General features: G+C 45.1%; 1 protein-coding gene across 7 annotated transcripts in view; it reads right to left on the bottom strand.

Annotated features, from left to right (window-relative positions):
* LOC137371776 (putative methyltransferase DDB_G0268948) overlaps window positions 1-23,785 on the bottom strand; it is a 50,403-nt gene that overhangs the window by 5,210 nt on the left and 21,408 nt on the right. For all 7 annotated transcript variants that reach the window (XM_068034635.1, XM_068034631.1, XM_068034630.1 and 4 more), the window contains 2 exons: window positions 16,244-16,457; window positions 7,983-8,083 (listed from right to left, as the gene is read on the bottom strand). In XM_068034635.1, the coding sequence (XP_067890736.1) occupies window positions 7,983-8,083; window positions 16,244-16,457 (315 nt within the window). The remainder of the gene's footprint in view (window positions 1-7,982; window positions 8,084-16,243; window positions 16,458-23,785) is intronic.

Below are 23,785 nucleotides of genomic sequence, written 5' to 3'. Positions count from 1 at the left end.
CAAAATACTTACCTTGTGCACTTGACCTTCCCCCCAACCACCCCCCGCCCCCCAACCACAGTTTATAAACTGTGAACTTTACTCCTTCCCACCATCCCCTACACCAATCGATGAGTTTGACCCCGCTTCTGCCAATTTCCCCTATTCCAGCCAAGGAAAAGTCCCTGCCGAATACCATCTTTAAAAACTACCTACAGGCAGAGACGAAAGGGTGACCTTTGAAAACTCCCCATCTGAGAGATTGAAACAGGATCTTCGTCATTGAACTGTAACTGAGATTTACTTAAAGAATTCTGCAGCAAAGCATCCATCCACCTGAAACACTCCAAAGTTTGACTCCAGTGAACCAGGAGGAAAGGAATTAAAGGTCTGCACTGTTTAAATTTTCCTCCCGGGAAAACAAACAAGGTTTCACAATGAACATTTTTTAAAAACCAAGCACCAGACCTAAATGCATGCTGTCCTTTAGTCTCTATCTTTTCCCATGGGTGAAGGTGAAGTTGTGAATTTGCAGGTTTTTGTTTAAAAAATCTATGAGAAAACCATGAATTTTTCTCTTTATTGAGCATTAAAATGCTCAAGGGTTAAAACACAATTCCAATACAAACACTGTCTGCATTCAGTTGAGAGGTGAAAAGGGAAACCACCCCGATCATTTCCTCTCTGTCCGGTTTCAAAATACTGCCTTAGTCCCCGAGTGTTTTAAGGGTCAAATAACAAGACAAACCGCAAAAAGTCTCATTGGTTAAAAAGAAAAATCAATATTTTTTCTGCAATAACCGAAAAATGTTCGCGACTTCACCCACTGACGCATTCAAACACACACACACACACACACACATGAGTGTTCCAGTGAACATCAACGCAAGCTCGAGGAACAGCATCTCATCTACCGATTAGGCACACTACAGCCTGCCGGACTGAACATTGAGTTCAATAATTTCAGAGCATGACAGCCCCCCATTTTACTTTCATTTTTAGTGATTTTTTTTTCTTTCTTTTCACATTCTTTTTTTACATTTTTTACAATCTTTTTTTTGCATTTATTTCATTTCATCTCAGTTTGTTCAGTTTGCTTACCCACTGTTTTTTTCAGGTTTGCACTTGCTGCTGTTCAATATTCAGTGTATTAACACCTAATTTGGACTAATGCTTTGTCTTTCAACACACCATTAACATGTTGTTTGCCTTTGCTCCGTGACACTTTTGGTCAGCTATGCGGCCTGGTCCAATCTAGACCTCCTTTGTTACCTCTTGTCCCACCCCCACCTCACTTGCTTATAACCTGTGACGTTTCTAATATTTGTCAGTTCGGATGAAGGGTCACTGACCCGAAACGTTAATTCTGCTTCTCTTTCCACAGATGTTGCCAGACCTGCTGAGTGGTTCCAGCATTTCTTGTTGTAAAAGAATTGTTGTTTAATAATACCTTGAGAAGCTTTCAGGGAGGAAATCTTTCAGCTGTGCAGGCCTGAAATGTTCATTGTCTTGAAAAGGATATAGTGTCACAGGCTCTATGTGGTTAACCCTAAATCTGAAGTCAATGGTGGAAATCCTGGTTAACTTTCACAAATTGGGAGTTCCAAAAGTCACCTAGCAATTTCTCTGCTGCAGTAGTCAAAAGATGTTATCACTGGGGCTCCTGCTTAGTTAGAACTGTCCCACAGCTATTCTATCAGGAAAAAGACCTTCTCTCTTGCTGTTCTGCCTCTCTCTCTCTCCAGAGAGATACCTTTTAAGGTAGAAACTTGTCAGGTTGTGTTGTCAGTCAGGTGACTCAGGGGTCTCTCCCCTGAGGTGATTCATACAATGTTCCAGGATATTGGAATCGTTGTTACATGATGGCATCTGAATATGGCCCATTTTGATAACTAGTTGTTATTTCACACCTACTATTTCGGCCTTGGTTTTGGAGTCAGTCTGTCTGCAAAAGGCTTTGTTAGCTCCATTCCTGCAGATATGAGTTGTTAGCATGGAATGAGCTGTTATTCATTTCAGTGTGTTTTCCCCAAAACAAATTCAAACATGAATAATGGGTTTCATTTTCAACAGAGAGACATGTTTATTGGCAGTACAGGAGGGGTCAACTGACCTCTACTCCATCTTGTCTGCAGCACAAATGTGTCCTTTTTATGTGATTCAGTCCAACAGTTGACTTTTATTTCATAATATCTCCAGTTCATTTCATATTTCATCACAGTTCCCTTCATGAGCGTGACAAATGTAATATCAAGAATATATCGATACATATTGTTCTGTTTTACCTTTTGTATTAACCCAAGAACTGTTCTGCCTTTGTTGTCAACAGGTGGCAAGTGAAGTAGGTGGCTTCCACTTTTCACCTGTTAACTGACTGCAATCGTGTTTTGTTAAAAATGGTGTTTTAGTCCCTGAGTGATTTTAGGGTCAAATGAACAAACATATGATAGGTTTTCTCCTCGGTTTTTTAAAAAAAGGATGATACTATTTAGTTTAAACAAATCCCGAAATGGTTGCAACCTTCACCGACTCATGTACTCGCACACACACGTACATACACAAGAATAGATTGATAGAGAGAAAAGAGTAGTATGCAATTAATGTCCAAGGTGATGCCAGAGTTCATGGTTTACAGAATACTGTTGAATTGTCTCGGGAGGAAAGTCTTTTTTAAAAGATACAGGCCTGGATGTTTGCAGTCTTGAACTTGCTGTGGTATTGTAGAGCTCTAGTAGTTAAAATCAGCCCAAGGTTGATGGCATGAATTTGATTTACCATCACAGATGGAGAGTCTCAAAGTCACTTTGTAATTTCTATGCTGTAGTGCTTATTTAGTTCTCGTTCAGTAGGATTCTTTTGTTTAGCTGGAGTCCCTGACAGACTGTGGCTGGAAACAGGCTTTCTGTGGTCTTGGCTTGATCTCACCTTCAATCTCTAGAGGGTTATCTTTTAAGGTAAAATTCCATCACATTTGAGTCTCTTTCAGATAACAAAGGGCCCTCTTCCCTGGTGTGACTATACAATGGTCCAGGATATGGAAACCATGGCTATCTATTGATGTCTGAGATGTCTGAATGGGGGACCATTCTGTTGTAATGGTGCTACTTTACACCTATTCATTTTGGTTTGGGCTGTGAGTTAACTTGCCTCCAGAACCCTTTGTTAGTTCATTCATGTACATAGGAGTCATAAATATGCAATGGTGCTCCTTTCAATTTCAATAGATTCTCCCCAGAGCTATTTCAGACATGGTTAACGAGTTTCATCCTCATAGACAGAGGTGTATATTTCCAGCACAGGAGAGGGTCACCTGACTACTACTCCATTTTGTCTGTGACACAAGAGTCTGTGTTCTTATGGTGCAGTTTAAGAGCTGACTTTTTATTTTCATAATTCTTTAATTCGTTGTTTATTTCATCATGGCTCCTCCGAGCATGACAACTTCCAGGTATGGATAACATTGGGAAAGTGCAGTAGTCAGAGAAGCAGGAGTCTTAAAAGACAGGAATAGAGGAGATAGAATTTCACATTCAGTTTGCAGGTGAGAAATTTGGGTCCGAAACTAGGGTTTTAAACTTAAATAAAGGCAATGAAGGGGATGAAGGCAGAGTTGGCTAAAGTGCACTGGAAAAGTAGGCTAAAAAGCAAGATGGTAGAGAAACAGTGGCAGACATTTAAGGAGATATTTCACAACTCAGCAAAGATATATTCGATTGAGAAAGAAAGACTCTCTGAGAAGGATGCATCATATGTGACTAACTAAGGATGTTAAGGATAGTAGCAAATTGAAAGAAAAGGCGTACAATGCTGTGAAGATTAGTGGCAGCCCAGAAGATTGGGAAAAATTTAGAAACCAGCAAAGGATGGATAAGAAAAGGAGAAATTAGAGTATGAGACTAAACTAGCAAGAAACATTAAAACAGATAGCAAGCTTCTACAAATATTTAAAAAGGAAGAGAATAGCTAAAGTAAGTATTGGTCCCTTAGAAGAGGAGACCGGGGAATTAATAATGGGAAACAAGGAAATGGCAGAGACTTTGAACAACTATTTTGTATCTGTCTTCACAGTAGAAAACACAAAAAGCATCCCAAGAATAGCAGAAAATCAAGTGGAACAAGGGAGAGAGGAACATAAAGCAATCACTATCAACAGAGAAAATGTACTGAAAAAACTAATGGAACTAAAGGGTGACAAGTCCCTCGGACCTGATGGCCTGCATCCTTGGGTCTCAAAAGAAGTGGCTGCAGAGATAGTGGATGCATTGGTTGTCCTTCCAAAATTCCTTAGATTCTGGAAAGGTACCAGCGGATTGGAAAACTGAAAATGTAACACCTCTGTTCAAGAAGAGGAGACAGAAAGCAGGAAACTATAGGCCAGTTAGCCTAACATCTGTCATTGGGAAAATGCTAGAATCCATTATTCAGGAAGTAGTAGCAGGACACTTTGAAAATCATAATGCAATCAGGCAGAGTCAACATGGTTTTAAGAAAGAGAAAACATGTTTGAAGAATTTGTTAGACTTCTTTGAGGATGTAACAATTAAGGTGGATAAAGCAGAACCCAGAGATGCAGTGCATTTTGATTTCCAAAAGGCATTTGATAAGGTGCCATATAAAAGATTACAACACAAGATAAGAGCTCATGGTATTGGGGGTAATATATTAGCATGGATAGAGGATTGGCTAACTAACAGGAAACAGCATCAGAATGAATGAGGCATTTTAAGGTTGGCAAACTGTAACTAGTGATCAGTGTTGGGGCCTTAACTATTTATGATCTATATTAATGACTTTGAATGAAGGGACCAAGTGTATTGTAGCCAAATTTAAAGTGCAGCCAGCAACGAGGGAACACAAACAATGAATTGCCTATTGAGCTCATTAACAGGCTTATCAGTTTCAGGGAACTATTTTTAAGGACTGGGAATAGGAAAGGCGCCATGGGGTGGGGGTGGGGGTGGGGTGCGGGGCGGGGCAGGGCAGGGCAGGGCAGGGCAGTGGGGGTGGAAATACAGTAGGTTTGTGAAGACATGAACAGTGTGGAGGGCCATGAGGGTTATGGAAAGGGCTGATTAAAATAAAGCAGAGTCATCAAATAAAGCTCAACTGCTTCAAATGTGCCTCAGTCTGGATATTGTTGCAGCTGGAAGAGTTGAATTTCTTGGTGGTGAATGGCAAGAAACTGGAGAGGAACATGAGCCCACTGGCATCACTGCAGCAGGTAGGGTTGTAGGGGAAGGCCTGGTGAACACACAAGGCCCAGCTGACGGAGGTCAGGTGGGAATGCAGTGGTTAGCACCGCAGCCTCACAGCTCCAGCGACCCGGGTTCAATTCTGGGTACTGCCTGTGTGGAGTTTGCAAGTTCTCCCTGTGTCTGCGTGGGTTTCCTCTGGGTGCTCCGGTTTCCTCCCACATGCCAAAAGACTTGCAGGTTGATAGGTAAATTGGCCATTATAAATTGTCCCGAGTATAGGTAGGTGGTAGGAAAATATTGTGACAGGTGGGGATGTGGTAGGAATATGGGATTAGTGTAGGATTAGTATAAATGGGTGGTTGATGGGCGGCACAGACTCGGTGGGCCGAAGGGCCTGTTTCAGTGCTGTATCTCTAACTAACTAACAGCCAACTCTGACATTGGACAGAGCAGCCAGGATGAGCGGCGGCAGATTCAACCTCCTATGCAGCTGGAGGTCAGAGGAGCAGAGTGGGGTGGATGCAAGGGGAGGAAGGTGCTACCCAAGATATCGGGTGCACAGTCCTAGAGTGAACTACCTGGAAATGACAGAGCGCCAGTGCTGTAGGAGGCTACACCTATCCAGGCAGATCTGATCCACAATGACCTGAGGCCTCGTGGCCCCCATGACAGTCTCCTACCCTACAGCCGTCTAGGTCTCGGGTGCTCTCAACTTCTATGCAACCAGGTCATTCCCGGGATCAGCTGTGGACCTCTCGCAGTTCGCATCTCATTAGGCCATTAGGCAGTTCACGGATGCCCTTTTCAAGAGGGCAGAGACTACACACACTTTGACACAGATGGGCCAGCGCTGGAGTATTGAGTCCAGTTCTGGACATTGCACTTTAGGAAGGATGTGAAAGCTTTACAGAGGGTTCAGAAAAAAATTTACAAGAATGTTTCCAGGGTTGAGGGACTTCAGTTATGAGGTCCAAGAGCACAGCAGACATAACGTAATGGTGGAGAGAGAGAGGGAGAGAGAGAGGGGCAGAGAGAGAGATAGTGAGTAAATGAGCACTGTGAAAACTGGAAGGTCTGAGAGCACGGCAGGGATAAAGCAGAGGCAGAGAGAGAGAGAGAGAGAGAGAGTGAGAAAGGGAGAGAGAGAAAGAAAGAGAGAGAGAGAGAAAGAGAGAGAGAGAGAGAAAGAGAGAGAAAGAGAGAGAGAGAGATAGAGAGAGAGTGAGAGAGAGAGAGAGAGAGAGAGAGAGAAAGAGAGAGCGCCCGAACGCACTGCCAGAACAAATCAACAACAACTATTCAAGGAGTGATGTCAGAGGACAACAGGCAGATGATTGGTTGGTGAGTATTAATGTTTTTTTGTCTAAATTTGACCAATGGTTTAAACTGGGACCGGGAATCTATCAAGTACTGCAATATATTCATAGCTTAGCAAGTTAAACTAATTAATAAAACTACAAATAATCATTAAATAAAAACTTTAACTCATTAAAAAAATAAAACTAGGCTAGTCTATGATATGGCAGAGCAGACTGTGTGTCTGGGCTGCCAAATCTGGGAGTTGGTGAACGGTGAGACTGTCCCAGGAAAACACGTCTGCAGAAGATGTCTCCATCTCTGGCTCAGAGTAGAATTCGTAAACACATAAGGGAGGGGGAGGAAATTCTGGACAGTTTTATCCAGAATAGAGTCACATCCGAGAGGGAAACACAGGTTCAGGAAAGAGAGGCTGTGACTGATAGGGAGCCGGGTAGCTGGGATTTAGGAGAGGTTGAGAAGGAGCTCCCGTGACACTGGTCCTATCCAAGAGGTACAAGGTACTCACTACCTGTGAGGACAAAGAGAAAGACTGCAGGGAGAACAGCCACAATGCAGACCAGGGCACAGTGGCTCAGAAAGCTGTCCAAGACGGGGAAGAGCAGAGTAGAAATGTGATCAGATGTTTATAATTCGGGGGATAGAGTCCTCGGCAGCCAAGAACGAGAATCCCAAAGGGTGTGAGGGTAAGGGATATCTCACAGCAACTGGAGAGGAACAGGGAAAGGGAGAGGGTAAATCCAATTGTCGTGGTCCATGTTGGAACAAACAACATAGTTAGGAACAGGAATGAGATCCTCCTGCAAGAGTATGAGGAATTAGGCTCTAAATTAATAAGCAGGACCTTGAGGGTAATAATCCCTGGATTATTTCCTGAGTCACATACATCTTGCCACAGGAGCAGACAGATCAGGAGAATTAACACATGGCTAAAGGGCCAGTGTGGGAAAGAGGGATTCTTTTTCATGGGACACTGGCACCAGGAAGGAGCTTTACCGATGGAACGGGCTCTATCTGAACTGGGATGGGACCCGTGTCAGAGGAAAGGGTAAATAGAGGGGTGGGGTGGGGGCGGTGGTTGCAAAGGCTTTAAGATAGTAAGATGGTGGGGAGGAATCCACAAGAAATATAAAGCAACCTAAATGTAAATAAAACAGGGAAGGAGAGCACTGGAAAGAATAAACTAAGGGAGGACATTGTTGCTTTGTTGGGTTTGTATTAGTAGCATTCCAGAGAAAGTCTTAGACTCCAGTAAAGGACTCAACTGACCAAATGGCCTCCTTCTGTGCTGTAACCACTCTATCATCATTCTAGACCTACTAATGTCCGTAAGTCTCAGATTGCTGCCAGAAGTATCATATCACAGTTAATGTTAAATCTAATATTATTCCCCCAGACAGAATCCAGGCACAATAATACGAAACAATATGATTTCATTGATAATGATTTTAGAAGTTGGTGTATAATTACAAATATGTCTTATACATTTACCTCTCTTTGTCAGGGAAAGTGATAGCATCGAATATCTCCTTGTATTCATTCCATATAATTTTCGTTCTTCTACTCTCACAGGGGGTTAGAGTTGTGAACAGCTACAAATAGAAGGTACAATAGAAAGAATTAACACATTGCATGATACGTCTAATTTGTATTGCGATACTGTGCGTTCAAACATGCTCAAATTAAACTCTTATTAAAAACAATTTGTTCATAGGAAGCCCAGATCCAGCTACTGCAATAAAACCACTTCCATCGGACACTGAGCTGCAACATCGCAGAATCAGGCTGTCAGTATTCATGGCCTAGGCAGCTTCACAGTGGTCACCAGGTGGCTTGGCCTTGCTGGAGTTGGGATGTTAGCCCGTCCTCCTAACTTTAATAGCTTGTCTTGTTTGTGCACAGTAAACCTGGCCAGCTTAGCTGAAAGGCAGAAAATCCAATCAGGCAGCAGCACTTAAAGTGCTGCTGCTTGCTATTAAGCAGACATGATCTTTTTCTTTCCTGTCGCCTGGACAGTCACTGTGCTGAAAAATGCAACAGAGGGATGTGGGAAAACCCTCTCTTTGGAGGTTGTGCGACAGGAGGTGCAGGAAAGAAATTTGCCCCTGCTCAGAATGAAAGTCACCCTCTTATCAAAGTAGAGGTTAAAGGTTACAGCAGGTCTGGCAGCATCTGTGGAGAGGGAAGCAGAGTTAACGTTTCAGGTCAGTGACCCTTCTTGAGAACTGCCAAATATTGGAAATGTGAAAGGTTATAAGCAAGTAAAGCGGGGGTGGGGCAAGAGATAACAGAGGAGAAGGTGTAGGTAGGACAATCTCCTTTGTTATCTCTTGCCCCACCCCCGCTTTACTTGCTTATAACTTTTCACATTTCTAATATTTGCCAGTTCTCAAGAAGGGTCACTGACCTGAAACGTTAACTCTGCTTCTCTCTCCACAGATGCTGCCAGACCTGCTGAGTATTTCCAGCATTTCTTGTTTTTATTTCAAATTTCCAGCATCCGCAGTATTTTGCTTTTATTAAAGGTTACAGGTTGTAGGTTACAGAGAGAGTAAATGGAGTCTCCCAGATTCTGGGTACGTGTGAACAAATCAGGAAGAAGGGTTGTAGTTTCCAGACGAGTGCCAAATTAAAGGTACTCAATGGACATTCGTTAGTTTTCTCCTGAGGCCAAGCTTGCCCACACAAAATATACTGTGAGCTGTAGAACCCATGGAGAAGTTACAAGGGAGATAATTTTTCACTTTTCTTCTTTGAACATATTTTTAATCACAGTAAAATCACTTTTGTGACACATCAAGTGTTGGAAGTTGTGTTACCACTGGAAACAGGTGCAGCACTGGAATGCAGTTAGACAACAACAATAGCGGGAGGTGGTGGCGTAGTGGTATTGTCACTGGACTTGTAACCCAGAGACCCAGGGTTTGTTCTGGGGACATGGGTTCAAATCCCACCACAGCAGAAGGTGGAATTTGAATTCAATTAATCAATCTGGAATTTAAAAAGCTAGTCTAATGATGACCATGAAACCATCGTCGATTGTTGTAAAAACCCATCTGGTTCACTAATGTCCTTTAGGGAAGGAAATCTCCTGTCCTTACCTGGTCTGGCCTACATGTGACTCCAGACCCACAGCAATGTGGTTGACTCTTACATGCCCACTGAAATGGCCTATCAAGCCACTCAGTTGTATCTAACTGCTACAAAGTCAATAAAAAGGAATGAAACCGGATGGACCACCCGGCACCGACAATGGCAAACCCAGCCCTGTCAACCTTACAAAGTCCTCCTTACTAACATCTGGGGGCTTGTGTCAAAGTTGGGAGAGCTGTCCCACAGACTAGTCAAGCAACAGCCTGACATAGTCATATTCACGGAACCATACCTGAAATACAATGTCCCAGACACTGCCATCACCATCCCCGGGTATGTCCTGTCCCACTGGCAGGACAGACCCAGCAGAGGTGGTGACACAGTGGTATACAGTAGGGAGGGAGTTGCCCCGGGAGTCCTCAACATCGACTCTGGACCACATGAAGTCTCATGGCATCAGATCAAACATGGAAAAGGAAACCTCCTGCTGATGACCACCTACGGCCCTCCCTCAGCTGATTAGTCTGTACTCCTCCATGTTGAACAGCACTTGGAGAAAGCACAGAGGGTGGTGAGGGCACAAAATGTACTCTGGGTGGGGGACTTCAATTCCATCACCGAGAGTGGCTTGGTAGAGCCACTACTGACCGAGCTGGCCGAGTCCTAAAGGACATATCTGCTGGACTGGGTCTGCGGCAGGTGGTGAGGGAACCAACAAGAGGGAAAAACATACCTGACCTCGTCCTCACCAATCTGCCTGCTGCAGATGCATCTGTCAATGACAGTATTGGTCGGAGTGACCACCGCACAGTCCTTGTGGAGATGAAGTCCCGCCTTCGCATTGAGGATACCCTCTATCATGTTATGTGGCACTACTTCTGTGCTAAATGGGATAGATTGCGAACAGATCTAGCAATGCAAAACTGGGCATCCATGAGGCGCTGTGGGCCATCAGCAACAGAATTGTACTCAACCACAATCTGTAACCTCATGGCCCGGCATATCCCCCACTCTACCATTACCATCAAGCCAGGAGACCAACCCTGGTTCAATGGAGAGTGCAGGAGGGCATGCCAGGAGCAGCACCAGGCATTCCTCAAAATGAGGTGTCAACCTGGTGAAGCTATAACACAGGTCTATCTGCGTGCCAAACTGCGTAAGTAGCATGCGATAGACAGAGCTGAGCGATCCCATAACCAACGGATCAGACCTAAGCTCTGCAGTCCTGCCACATCCAGCCGTGAATGGTGGTGGACAATTAAACAACTAACTGGAGGAGGTGGCTCCACAAATATCCTCATCCTCAATGATGGGGGAGCCCAGCACATCAATGCGAACGATAAGGCTGAAGCATTTGCAACAATCTTCAGCCAGAAGTGCCGAGTTAATGATCCATCTCGGCCTCCTCCTGAAGTCCCCAGCATCACAGATGCCAGACATCAGCCAATTCGATTCACTCCGCGTGATATCAAGGAACGACTGAAGGCACTGAATACTGCAAAAGCTATGGGCCCTGACAAGATACTGGCAATAGTACTGAAGACCTGTGTACCAGAACTTGCTGCGCCCCTAGCCAAGCTGTTCTGGTATAGCTACAACACTGGGATCTACCCTTCAATGAGGAAAATTGCCCAGGTATGTCCTGTACACAAAAAGCAGGACAAGGCCAACCAGGACAATTACCGCCCCATCAGCCTAGTCTCAATCATCAATAAAGTGATGGAAGGTGTCATCAACAGTGCCATCAAGCGGAACTTGCTTAGCAATAACCTGCTCAGTGATCATCAGTTTTGGTTCCGCCAGGGCCACTCAGCTCCTGACCTCATTACAGCCTTGGTTCAAACATGGACAGAAGAGCTGAACTCAAGAGGTGAGGTGAGAGTGACTGCCCGTGACATCAGGGCAGCATTTGACCGAGCATGGCATCAAGGAGCCCTAGCAAAACTGAATTCAATGGGAATCAGGGGGAAAACCCTCCGCCGGCTGGAGTCATACCTAGCGCAAAGGAAGATGGTTGTGGTTGTTGGAGGTCAATCATCTCAGTTCCAGGACATCACTGCAGGAGTTCCTCAGGGTAGTGTCCTAGGCCCAACCATCTACAGCTGCTTCATCAATGACCTTCCTTCAATCATAAGGTCAGAAGTGGGGATGTTCGCTGATGATTGCACAATGTTCAGCACCATTCATGACTCCTCAGATACTGAAGCAGTCCGTGTAGAAATGCAGCAAGACCTGGACAATATCTAGGCTTGGGCTGATAAGTGGCAAGTAACATTCGCGCCACACAAGTGCCAGGCAATGACCATCTCCAACAAGAGAGAATCTAACCATCTCCCCTTGACATTCAATGGCATTATCATCGCTGAATCCCCCACTATCAACATCTTAGGGGCTATCATTGACCAGAAACTGAACTGGAGTAGCCATATAAATAATGTGGCTACAAGAGCAGGTCAGAGGCGAGGAATCCTGAGGCGAGTAACTCACCTCCTGACTCCCCAAAGCCTGTCCACCATCTACAGGGCACAAGTCAGGAGTGTGATGGAATACTCTCCACTTGCCTGATGGGTGCAACTTCAACAACACTCAAGAAGCTCAACACCATCCAGGACAAAGCAGCCCACTTGATTGGCACCCCATCTACAAACATTCACTCCCTCCACCACTGACGCACAGTGGCAGTTGTCTATACCATCTACAAGATGCACTGCAACAACTCACCAAGGCTCCTTAGACAGTACCTTCCAAACCTGCTACGTCTACCAACTAGAAGGACAAGGGCAGCAAATGCATGGGAACACCACCACCTGCAAGTTCCCCTCCAAGTCACACAACATCCTGACTTGGAACTATATCGCCGTTCCTTCACTGTCACTGGGTCAAAATCCTGGAACTCCCTTCCTAACAGCACTGTGGGGATACCTACCCCAAATGGACTGCAGCGGTTCAAGAAGGCAGCTCACCACCACCTTCTCAAGGGCAATTAGGGATGGGCAATAAATGCTGGCCTGGCCAGCAACACCCACATCCCATGAATGAATTTAAGAAAAGCGACCATTTGCATTTATATAGCACCTTTCATATGGTCAAACCTCCGAAGGATCTTCGCAGGAGCACCAAACAAAATTTGACACCAAAACATTTGAAGAGATTTCTTTCATTCATTCATGGCGTAACGATATTATGTTTTAAAATCTGTGATTTTTAAAAGTTTAAACTGGAGTCAGAGAAGTCAGGTGATCTTACATCAACTCTACTGAAAGACAAGACAGAAATCTTGGTTACCAGGATAACAAAGAACACAGAGTAAAGACTTTCTTTGAAAAGCAGGGTCTGCAGGGGCATGACACCTGAAAAACAATGGGTTTTACCCTCCCAAACTTTAGTATCCTAAACCAAGGAGTCAGTGATTCTGAGGATGTAAATGTGCATGGCAGCTGCTAACTCCTGAAAACAATGAAAAGCCCAGGTGGTGTTGCTGAAGCCAGACTTGTGGACTTTACATATTGGAAATGGACAATGGGCTATTGACTTTTGAATCCACATAAATTTAACAGATTTTATGAAGGCAGACGGGCTGTAAGAAAGGAAACCAGCAGTGGCAGAGTGAGGGAGGTTGTAAGAGAGGAAGACAACCAGCATTGGCAGCCCCAAGACAGAGAGCGAGAGAGAAAGAGAGAGAGAGGGTATACCTGCTCTCAGGAAAAATTGAAAAAACAAAAGGCTGCGAAGACTTGAACCTGTTTTGGGAATTGAAGTTTGTGGAGAAGGAAAAGACCAGCAGGATCCCCAGGAATCACCTTATTCACGACGTCCAGGTCGAAAGTCCTTGGAGAAGTGAGCAAAAATGACATTGATTTTGAGAAAGGTCTGGGAGATCCAACCTACTGCAACTGGGAGGAGGTTGGCACTTTTAACCACAAAGATTTCACCATCATGGAGGAATGTATAATATCTAAATGTGATGTGAGGTTTACAAGGGTTTCAATAAGTAAAGAAAATACCTTTCTTTGTCATTTAGGTTATCATCTATGTACAATAGTAATCATTTAGTTATCATTCTCTGAGTCAAGAATGCATTGTGTGCCCAATTTCACCCACACAGGGCTCCACACTTGGATTAGAGACCTTCATCAAATTGTCCTTTGTTAATTTTCGTGAAATTGTAAAAGGTTTCTAAAAGAACAGTTGTATGTATGAAAGTGTCCCTCAAGCTTACATTACCTTGGGAAACAAGTCTGATTGAGGAATAATCAATGCAATATTATAGGTGAAGCATCATGGGACAGGATGGCAGAAATGCTCCATCCATCAATCTCAGCGACCACGCTCTGGAAGTGGTTCAAGAGTTCACCTACCGAGGCTCAACTATCACCAGTAACCTGTCCCTCGATACAGAAATCAACAAGAGCATGGGAAAGGCGTCCGCTGCTATGTCCAGTCTGGCCAAGAGACTGTGGGAAAATGGCGCACTGACACGGAACACAAAAGTCCGAGTGTATCAAGCCTGTGTCCTCAGTACCTTACTTTATGGCAGTGAGGCCTGGACAACATATGTCAGCCAAGAGTGACGTCTCAATTCATTCCAACTTCGCTGCCTCCGCAGAATCCTTGGCATCAGGTTGCAGGACCGTATCTCCAACGAAGAAGTCTTCGAGGCGGCCAACATCCCCAGCATATACACTCTACTGAGCCAGCGGTGCTTGAGATGGCTTGGCCATGTGAGCCGCATGGAAGATGGCAGGATCCCCAAGGACGCATTGTACAGCGAGCTCGCCACTGGTATCAGACCCACTGGCCGTCCATGTCTCCGCTTTAAAGATGTCTTAAGACATGAAGTCCTGTAACATTGACCACAAGTCTTGGGAGTCAGTTGCCAGACCTGGTGGACAGCCATAAAGGCAGGGCTAAAGAGTGGCGAGACTTAGCAGTTGGCAGGAAAAAAAGACAGAAGCGCAAGGAGAGAGCCAACTGTGTAACAGCCCCAACAACCAATTTTATCTGCAGCGCCTGTGGAAGAGTCTATCACTCAAATATTGGCCTTTATGGCCATTCCAGGCGCTGCTTCACAAACCACTGACCACCTCTAGGTGCTTACCCATTGTCTCTCGAGACAAGGAGGCCAAAGAAGAAGAAGAAGAAGAAGAAGATTATAGGTGGACATTTATCTTGTGTCCAAATCAAGGTACAAGTACTTGGCTTAGAAAAAGAATAAATTGTCCCTACACAACCATATTTAGCACTCCCAGTTGGGTTGGATCCAATACAAACAACCAAGTCCTCCAGCCAATTCTTAAATGTAAATTAAATGCACATTGTACAATATGTACTTTCATCTTTACAGCATTGAGAACAATTTTCTGTTTGAGTAGAAATTAGTTAGGCTACTGTTATGACCAAGGTGGGAGTAATGCACTGTTAATTCAGACCCACTACTCCACAGGACGCAGCATATTAGTAAAGTTCCCACCGACCAGAAAATAGCCAAATTAATCACTTTATTCATCCCCAGAATAAAGCACGCCAAACCAGGTTTCTTTAAACAACAACAAAATTAACTATTTATTAATAAACCAAGTTTTAAACCATAATGAGATGAATCTATTTGTATGATGAGATTTTATAACTCCTTAATCTTCTTAACCCTCGTGCACACACATATATTCAAAAATCGGTTAACCGAGGAAAACCGAAATATTTACTTGAGGACAGTTTCTTAGAAATAATTAAATAGCTGGGCTGTGTCTTCTGGTAGCATTTTCTGGATCAGTGAGGTGTCCCAGAGTTGAACAGTCAGATATCACTCGATATCTCTCCAGGTGAAATTAATGAACAGTCTACGGTGAGTTGGCGTTCAAGGTAGTTCATCTTCAGCAGGCCTCACACAGATCTTTCAGCAACAGATTGTAGCAACAGGCCTATTTAAATTTTAAAGTAGCAGTCCAACAGTGGAAACTTTCTTGAGATTTCAGTTCTGTTCTGTTTCCCTCTGCAGAACTGAAACTAAAGTCTTTCTACAGAAGCCATAAGACTGTCGTAAAATCTTCCTGTTAATTGGACACAAATTGGCTTGCAGCCTGCATTCCAGACACCAAATGTCAACATTCAGTCACTGTTCACAGTCTTTGTTTCAGTCTTAAAGGCACACAGATCTCCTAGTTTTTTTTTATAAAAAAACAAAACTCTTAACACTACTAAGCCTCCTACATCAGCCATGACTCAGTTGATTGTAATCTTAACATGAAGTCAGAAGGTTGTGGGTTCAAGCCCCATTCCAGATACTTGAGCACAAATATCTAGAACTGGCATTCCAGTCCAGCATTGAGGGAGTGCTGCACTGTTGGAGGTGCTGTCTTTCAGATGAAATGTTGAACCAAGGCCCTCTGTCTGTCTTTGCAGTTGAGTAAAAATGTTCCTATTATACTATCTTGAGGTTGGTGAGTTCTCCAGGGAGCCGTGGCCAATATTTATCCCTCAACCAACATCATGAAAACAGATTATCTGGTCATTATCATGCTTGTGGGAGCTTGCTGTGTGCAAATTCGCTGCTACATTACAACAATGACAACACTTCATTGACTATAAAGCACTTTGGGATGTACTGATGTTGTGAAAGTCACTATATAAATGCAAGCCTCTGTTCCTTTCATTTTACTTACGTCTTGAACAATCTGGTTCGGATCCTCAGAGCAGTTGTCGTTATGAAACACATGGGGAACTGTATAGCAATAGAGAGCTATACATCCTTTGGGTTTTAGAATCCTGTCAACCTCCTTCATAAACTTCTCCATATCAAACCAATGTGCTGCTACTCCCACTGTCACCAGGTCAACGGAACCATCCTCAAACTCCAGCTCCTCCGCAAGGCCCACTCTGTCGAGTGAATCACAGGAATACAACAGCTTCAGTATCTCTGCAGTTTTAAATGAATTTCCCAATGACATCTAGTATCCCAGATGTGCGCTGGAATTTTATGAGCCCTGGGAGACAGGATTGTGGTGGGGGTGGGGGGTGGGGGGTGTGCTCATAAAATAGCACCAGAAAGCGGCAGTCGGAGTGCCGATCACCTTCCCTCGGCATACTATATTGTCAGGGACAGAAAAGGGCGAAGATGGCCTTTCCACCAAGAGACCAATTGAGGCTCTTAAGTAGCCAATTAATGGCCACTTCAGGGCCTCTCCCCACCTCTGCTGGTATTTTACCAGTGGCTGGTGGGAGCCCTGCCATGTAGGGAGGTCGCCCAGTAAAACATGGCAATCTGTGGCCGATGGAGGGCCCCTCGTGACAAAGGCCGTCCCTCTGTTAACAGCCCCCCATGCTCAACAATCACCCACCCCACATCCCCCCACCTCAGCTAGTGTCTGCCGGATTGGCCCGGTGACTCCACAGCACTTTGCTGTGGTCCAGTGCTCCAGGGATGGCCCTGGTCCCAGGCCTCTTGTACTTAGGACAGTGGTCATCGCTCCCAGTGGAGATGCAGATACAACTGAGCTGCTGGCCCTCTGATTGGCCAACAGGTCGGGGAAGCAAGATCCCAGCCTTTAAAGGAATAGGAATCATGTCGCTGGGCAGTTAATTGCCTGAATGCTGTTAAATAGAGCTGGGGTTGTCTACAAAGGAATGCAGCAGGCTCCCCTCACCTTTTGGTCCAGGCGTCGGAACCCCAGACAGCTCCATAAAATTCAGCCCATGAATTCTTCCATGATAAAGGCATATCGAAAATAGGAGTTTCTGACAGGAGTAACCGACATAGGACAATAGAATTTCACAGCAAAGAAGGAGGCCATTCAGCCCATCATTCCTATCCTGGCTCTTTGAAAGAACTATCCAATTAACCCTACTCCTCTGCTCCTTCCCAATAATCTATTTTTCTCCCGTATCAAATATTAATTCACTTCAAATACAAAAGGGATCTGTGTTGAGGCCTCAACTATTCATCATATTTATTAACGACTTAGATGATGGGATAGAGAGTCACATCCAAGTTTGGCACAAAGACAGGCATCTTTGTAAGCATAAAATTACAAAAAAAGATATTGATTGGCAAAAATGTGGCAAATTGATTTCTGTGTACTTACATCTTCCACTTTGGGAGATCAAAATGCTTTCTAAATGGTGATATTGAGGCTTTGGAAAGGGTGCAGAGATCTCAAGATCTAAAGCATCTTACTTACCCAGGATTGGGGTTGGGAATAGCAAGTAAATGGACTCCACACTTTAGAGAAGTGTAGACCTTGGGCTGAATTGATTTAAGGTTGATAAGATGATAAAGGGATTAGATTGTGTTTGAGTGGACAGTTTGTTTCCTGTTTGGAGCAGCGGAGCCGGAGAGAGTACAAGCCAGGGGGCAGCCGGGAAGGTAAGTGGAGATTTAAAATACATACCTTGGGATTTGGCGGACGCGGACATGGGGACTGCTGGGTAAGTGAACTTATATATTCGGGCAGTGGCTAAACCCGAGACACTACACGTGTAGTGTCTCCCACCCAACCTCCTGCTCTAACCAAAAAAAAGGACTCTTGTGTGGAGGGTTTGGTAAGGTAAGGTTTTTCCTTTTTTTAAAAATCTCTTTTGTCAATTTAGAGCAGAGGGGATGGAAGCTAGGGCAGTTGCATGCTCCTCTTGCAGGATGTGGGAGGTAAGGGTCACCACTTGTGTCCCTGCTGACTTCACCTGTGAGAAGTGCACCCAACTCCAGCTCCTCACAGACCGCGTTAGGGAAGTGGAGCTGGAGCTGGATGAACTTCGGATCATTCAGGAGGCTGAGGGGTGATAGAGAGCAGTTATAGGGAAGTAGTGACACCTAAGTTACAGGATAAAGGTAGCTGGGTGATCGTCAGGGGAGGGAAAGGGAATAGGCAGACAGTGCAGGGATCCCCTGTGGCCGTTCCCCTCAATAATAAGTATACCGTTTTGGATACGGTTGGGGGGGACAGCCTACCAGGGGAAAGCCACAGCGGCCAGGTCTCTGGCACTGAGCCTGGCTCTGTGGCTCAGAAGGGAAGGGGGGAGAATAGGAGAGCGATAGTGATACGAGATTCAATGGTTAGAGGAACAGACAGGAGATTTTGTGTTCGCGAACGAGACTCCCAGATGGTATGTTGCCTACCGGGTGCCAGGGTCAGGGATGTCTCGGATCGAGTCCACAGGATTCTTCAGGGGGAGGGGGAGCAGCCAGAAGTCGTGGTACACATCGGTACCAATGACATAGCTAGGAAAAGGGATGAGGAACTGAAAAGTGAATATAGGGAGTTAGGATAGAAGCTAAAAGGCAGGACGAGCAGAGTTGTAATCTTAGGATTGATACCGGTGCCACGTGCTAGTGAGGCTAGAAACAGAGAGCGAGTGCAGCTGAACACGTGGCTACAGAGCTGGTGTAGGAGGGAGGGTTTCAGATATGTGGCTCATTGGGATACCTTCTGGGGAAGGTGGGACCTGTACAAGAAGGACGGGTTGCATCTGAACAGGAGGGGCACCAATATCCTGGGCGGGAGGTTTGCTAGAGCTCTTCGGGAGGGTTTAAACTAGTTTGGCAGGGGGATGGGAACCGAAGCTACGGATCAGTGGATGGGGTAGCTGTTGAACAGGCAGATACAGAGTGCAGAGAGTCTGTGAGGAAGGTTAGACAGTTGACAGGGCAAAGTTGCAGCCAGTATGATGGGTTGAAGTGTGTCTATTTTAATGCAAGAAGTGTCAGGAATAAGGGTGATGAACTTAGAGCATGGATCAGTACTTGGAGCTACGATGTTGTGGCCATTACGGAGACTTGGATATCACAGGGGCAGGAATGGATGTTGGATATTCCGGGGTTTAGATGTTTCAAAAGGAATGGGGAGGGAGGTAAAGGAGGTGGGGGAGTGGCATTGCTAATCAGGGATAGTATCACAGCTGCAGAAAGGGAGGTCGTCGAGGAGGGTTTGTCTACTGAGTCAGTATGGGTGGAAGTCAGAAACAGGAAAGGAGCAGTCACTTTATTGGGAGTTTTCTATAGACCCCCCAATAGCAACAGAGACACGGAGGAACAGATTGGGAGGCAGATTTTGGAAAGGTGCAGAAGTAACAGGGTTGTTGTCATGGGTGACTTCAACTTCCCTAATATTGATTGGAACCTCCTTAGTGCAAATAGTCTGGATGGAGCAGTTTTTGTCAAGTGTGTCCAGGAAGGTTTCCTGACTCAGTATGTAGATAGGCCGACTAGAGGGGAGGCTATGTTGGACTTGGTGCTTGGCAACGAACCAGGCCAGGTGGCAGATCTCTTGGTGGGAGAGCAATTCGGTGATAGTGATCACAACTCCCTGACCTTTACTATAGTCATGGAGAGGGATAGGAGCAGACGGGATGGGAAAATATTTAATTGGGGGAGGGGGAATTACAATGCTATTAGGCAGGAACTGGGGAGCATAAATTGGGAACAGATGTTCTCGGGGAAATGCACGACAGAAATGTGGAGGTTGTTTAGGGAGCACTTGCTGCGACTGCTGGATAGGTTTGTCCTGATGAGGCAAGGAAGGGATGGAAGGGTGAAGGAACCTTGGATGACAAGAGATATGGGGCAGCAAGTCAAGAGGAAGAAGGAAGCTTACTTAAGGTTGAGGAAGCAAGGATCAGACAGGGCTCCAGAGGGTTACAAGGTAGCCAGGAAGGAACTGAAGAATGGACTTAGGAGAGCTAGAAGGGGATATGAAAAAGTCTTGGCGGGTAGGATTAAGGAAAATCCCAAGGCGTTCTACACTTATGTGAGGAACATGAGGATGGCCAGAGTAAGGGTAGGGCCAATCAGGGATAGTGGAGGGAACTTGTGCCTGGAGTCAGAGGAGGTAGGGGAGGTCCTAAATGAATACTTTGCTTCAGTATTCACTAGTGAGAGGGACCTGGTCATTTGTGAGGACAGCTCGAACAAGTTGATGTTAAGAGGGAGGATGTGCTGGAAATTTTGAAAGGCATGAGGACAGATAAGTCCCCGGGGCCAGACGGGATATACCCAAGGTTATTATGGGAAACGAGGGAGGAGATTGCCCCGCCTTTGGCGATGATCTTTGCGTCCTCACTGTCCACTGGAGTAGTACCAGATGATTGGAGGGTGGCAAATATTATTCCCTTGTTCAAGAAAGGGAATAGGGATAACCCTGGGAATTACAGACCAGTCAGTCTTAGGTCGGTGGTGGGCAAATTATTGGAGAGGATTCTGAGAGACAGGATTTATGATTATTTGGAAAAGTATAGTTTGATTAGAGACAGACAGCATGGCTTTGTGAGGGGCAGGTCATGCCTCACAAGCCTTATTGAATTCTTTGAGGATGTAACAAAACACATTGATGAAGGAAGAGCAGTGGATGTGGTGTATATGGATTTCAGCAAGGCGTTTGATAAGGTTCCCCATGGTAGGCTCTTTCAGAAAGTAAGGAGGCATGGGATACAGGGAAATTTGGCTGTCTGGATACAGAATTGGCTGGCCCATAGAAGACAGGGGGTGGTAGTAGATGGAAAGTATTCAGCCTGGAGCTCGGTGACCAGTGGTGTTCCACAAGGATCTGTTCTGGGACCTCTGCTCTTTGTGATTTTTATAAATGACTTGGATGAGGAAGTGGAAGGCTGGGTTAGCAAGTTTGCCGATGACACAAAGGTTGCTGGAGTTGTGGATAGTGTGGAGGGCTGTTGTAGGTTGCAACGGGACATTGACATGATGCAGAGCTGGGCTGAGAAGTGGCAGCTGGAGTTCAAACTGGAAAAGTGTGAAGTGATTCATTTTGGAAGGTCAAATTTGAATGCAGAATACAGGCTTAAAGACAGGATTCTTGGCAGTGTGGAGGAACAGAGGGATCTTGGGGTCCACGTCCATAGATCGCTCAAAGTTGCCACCCAAGTTGATAGGGTTGTTAAGAAGGCGTATGGTGTGTTGGCTTTCATTAACAGGGGGATTGAGTTTAAGAGCCGCGAGGTTATGCTGCAGCTCTATAAGGCCCTGGTTAGACCACACTTGGAATATTGTGTTCAGTTCTGGTCGCCTCATTATAGGAAGGATGTGGAAGCTTTAGAGAGGGTGCAGAGGAGATTTACAAGGATGCTGCCTGGACTGGAGGGCATGTCTTACGAAGAAAGGTTGAGGGAGCTCAGGCTTTTCTCATTGGAGCGAAGAAGGATGAGAGGTGACTTGATAGAGGTGTACAAGATGATGAGAGACATAGATAGTGTGGATAGCCAGAGACATTTTCCCAGGGTGGAAAGGGCTATCACCAGGGGGCATAATTTTAAGGTGATTGGAGGTAGGTTTAGGGGGGATGTCAGAGGTAGGTTCTTTGCACAGAGAGTGGTGGGTGCGTGGAATGCACTGCCAGCGGTGGTAGTGGAAGCAGATACATTAGGGACATTTAAGCGACTCTTGGAGAGGTACATGGATGATAGTAGAATGAAGGGTATGCAGGTAGTTTGATCTTAGAGTAGGTTAAAGGGTCGGCACAACATCGTGGGCCGAAGGGCCTATACTGTGCTGTACTGTTCTATGTTCTATGTTCTAAATAGATTAGGAAGGATCAGAGGCCACAATTTTAAATTGTATAAGGCAAGATCTAGGTTTGATGTCAGCGGGTAGCTCTTCTCCCGGAGAATAATGGACCTGTGGAACAGGCTGCAGTCCCATTCGGCACACGCTGATTCACTGAATTCCTTCAAGTGAGTCCTGGACTTGTTTCTGCCTGGGGTGGAGATGATCTTCTACAAGAGGTAAATATCTGGTAACATTCATCAGGTCCAGAGCCAGCTCCTGGACGAGCTTTGATCATCAAAGAGGCTCAGAGAGAAATTTCCTCCATGTTCCCCACTGAATTGCCTGGGTTTATCCGGTTCCTCAGATCACCCAGGAAATCACATAGTTTTGGATGGGGTGGGGAGTGTATATATTGTGATAGACAAGGCATGGCAGTAATATGGGAAAGGCTAGATAGACCAGCGAGTCTTTACATGTCCACCATTGTTCACATTCTAATTGTAACCAAACCAATAAATTATACAGGATTAACATTTAATTTATAATCAAGTTATTTTTTTTTTCATTCATGGGATGTGGGCGTCACTGGCTAGGCCAGCATTTATTGCCCATTCCTAATTGCCCTTGAGAAGGTGGTGGTGAGCTGCCTTCTTGAACCACTGCAGTGCATGCGGTGTAGGTACACCCACAGTGCTGTTAGGAAGGGAGTTCCAGGATTTTGACCCAGCGACAGTGAAGGAACGGCGATATAGTTCCAAGTCAGGATGGTGTGTGAACAGTGGGAGACATTCAAAGGGGAGATTCAAGGGGTTCAGGGTAAACATGTTTCCACAAAGAAAAATGGTGAAGCGGCCAAATCTAGGGCCCCATGGGTGTCAAGGAGCCTATCGGGTAAAATAAGGCAGAAAAGGAAAGCTTATGTCCGACACCAAGAACTCAATACTACAGAAAGCCGAGAGGAGTATAGAAAGTGGAGGGATGAAATCAAAAAGGAAATTAGGAAAGCAAAGAGAGGGCATGAAAGAATATTGGCAAGCAAAATCAAGGTGAACCCAATGATATTTTATCAATACGTTAAGAGTAAGAGGATAACTAAGGAGAGAGTAGGGCCCATAAAAGACCAAAAAGGTAACCTATGTGTAGAAACGGAAGATATTGGTATGGTTTTTCATGAATGCTTTGCGTCTGTCTTCACAAAAGAGGGGGACAATGCAGATATGGTAGTCAAGGAGGAGGAGTGTGAATTATTGGATGTGATAAACATAGGGAGAGAGGAAGGAGAATGGGATTAGCATCCTTAATAGTTGATAAATCACCAGGGCCAGATGAAATGCTTCCTAGGCTGTTAAAAGAAGCAAGAGAGGAAATAGCAGAGGGTCTGACCATCATTTTCCAGTCCTCACTGGATACAGGTGTGATGCCGGAGGATTGGAGAACTGCTAACATTGTACATCTGTTTAAAAAGGGAGCGAAGGATAGTTGAGGCAGAGACCCTCAACTCGATCAAAAGGAGTCTGGATAGACACCTCACGTCCCATAAGCTGCAGGGCTACGGATCAAATGCGGGAAGGTGGAATAGGTGGATCATTCTGTGCCTTAAACTATCTGTGATTCTATGCTTCACAATACTTGATTGCTGATAATGACAGCATTTTGACACAATGCTTTCAGTCAATGACCAATTATCACATCCAAATCCTTTTCCAACTTTCTCATG

The sequence above is a fragment of the Heterodontus francisci genome, chromosome 7 (genome assembly GCF_036365525.1).
Source record: "Heterodontus francisci isolate sHetFra1 chromosome 7, sHetFra1.hap1, whole genome shotgun sequence".
NCBI classification, from domain to species: Eukaryota; Metazoa; Chordata; class Chondrichthyes; order Heterodontiformes; family Heterodontidae; genus Heterodontus; species Heterodontus francisci.
The sequence above is the reverse complement of the archived record's forward strand: the minus strand, read 5'-3'. Positions and strand labels throughout refer to the sequence as shown.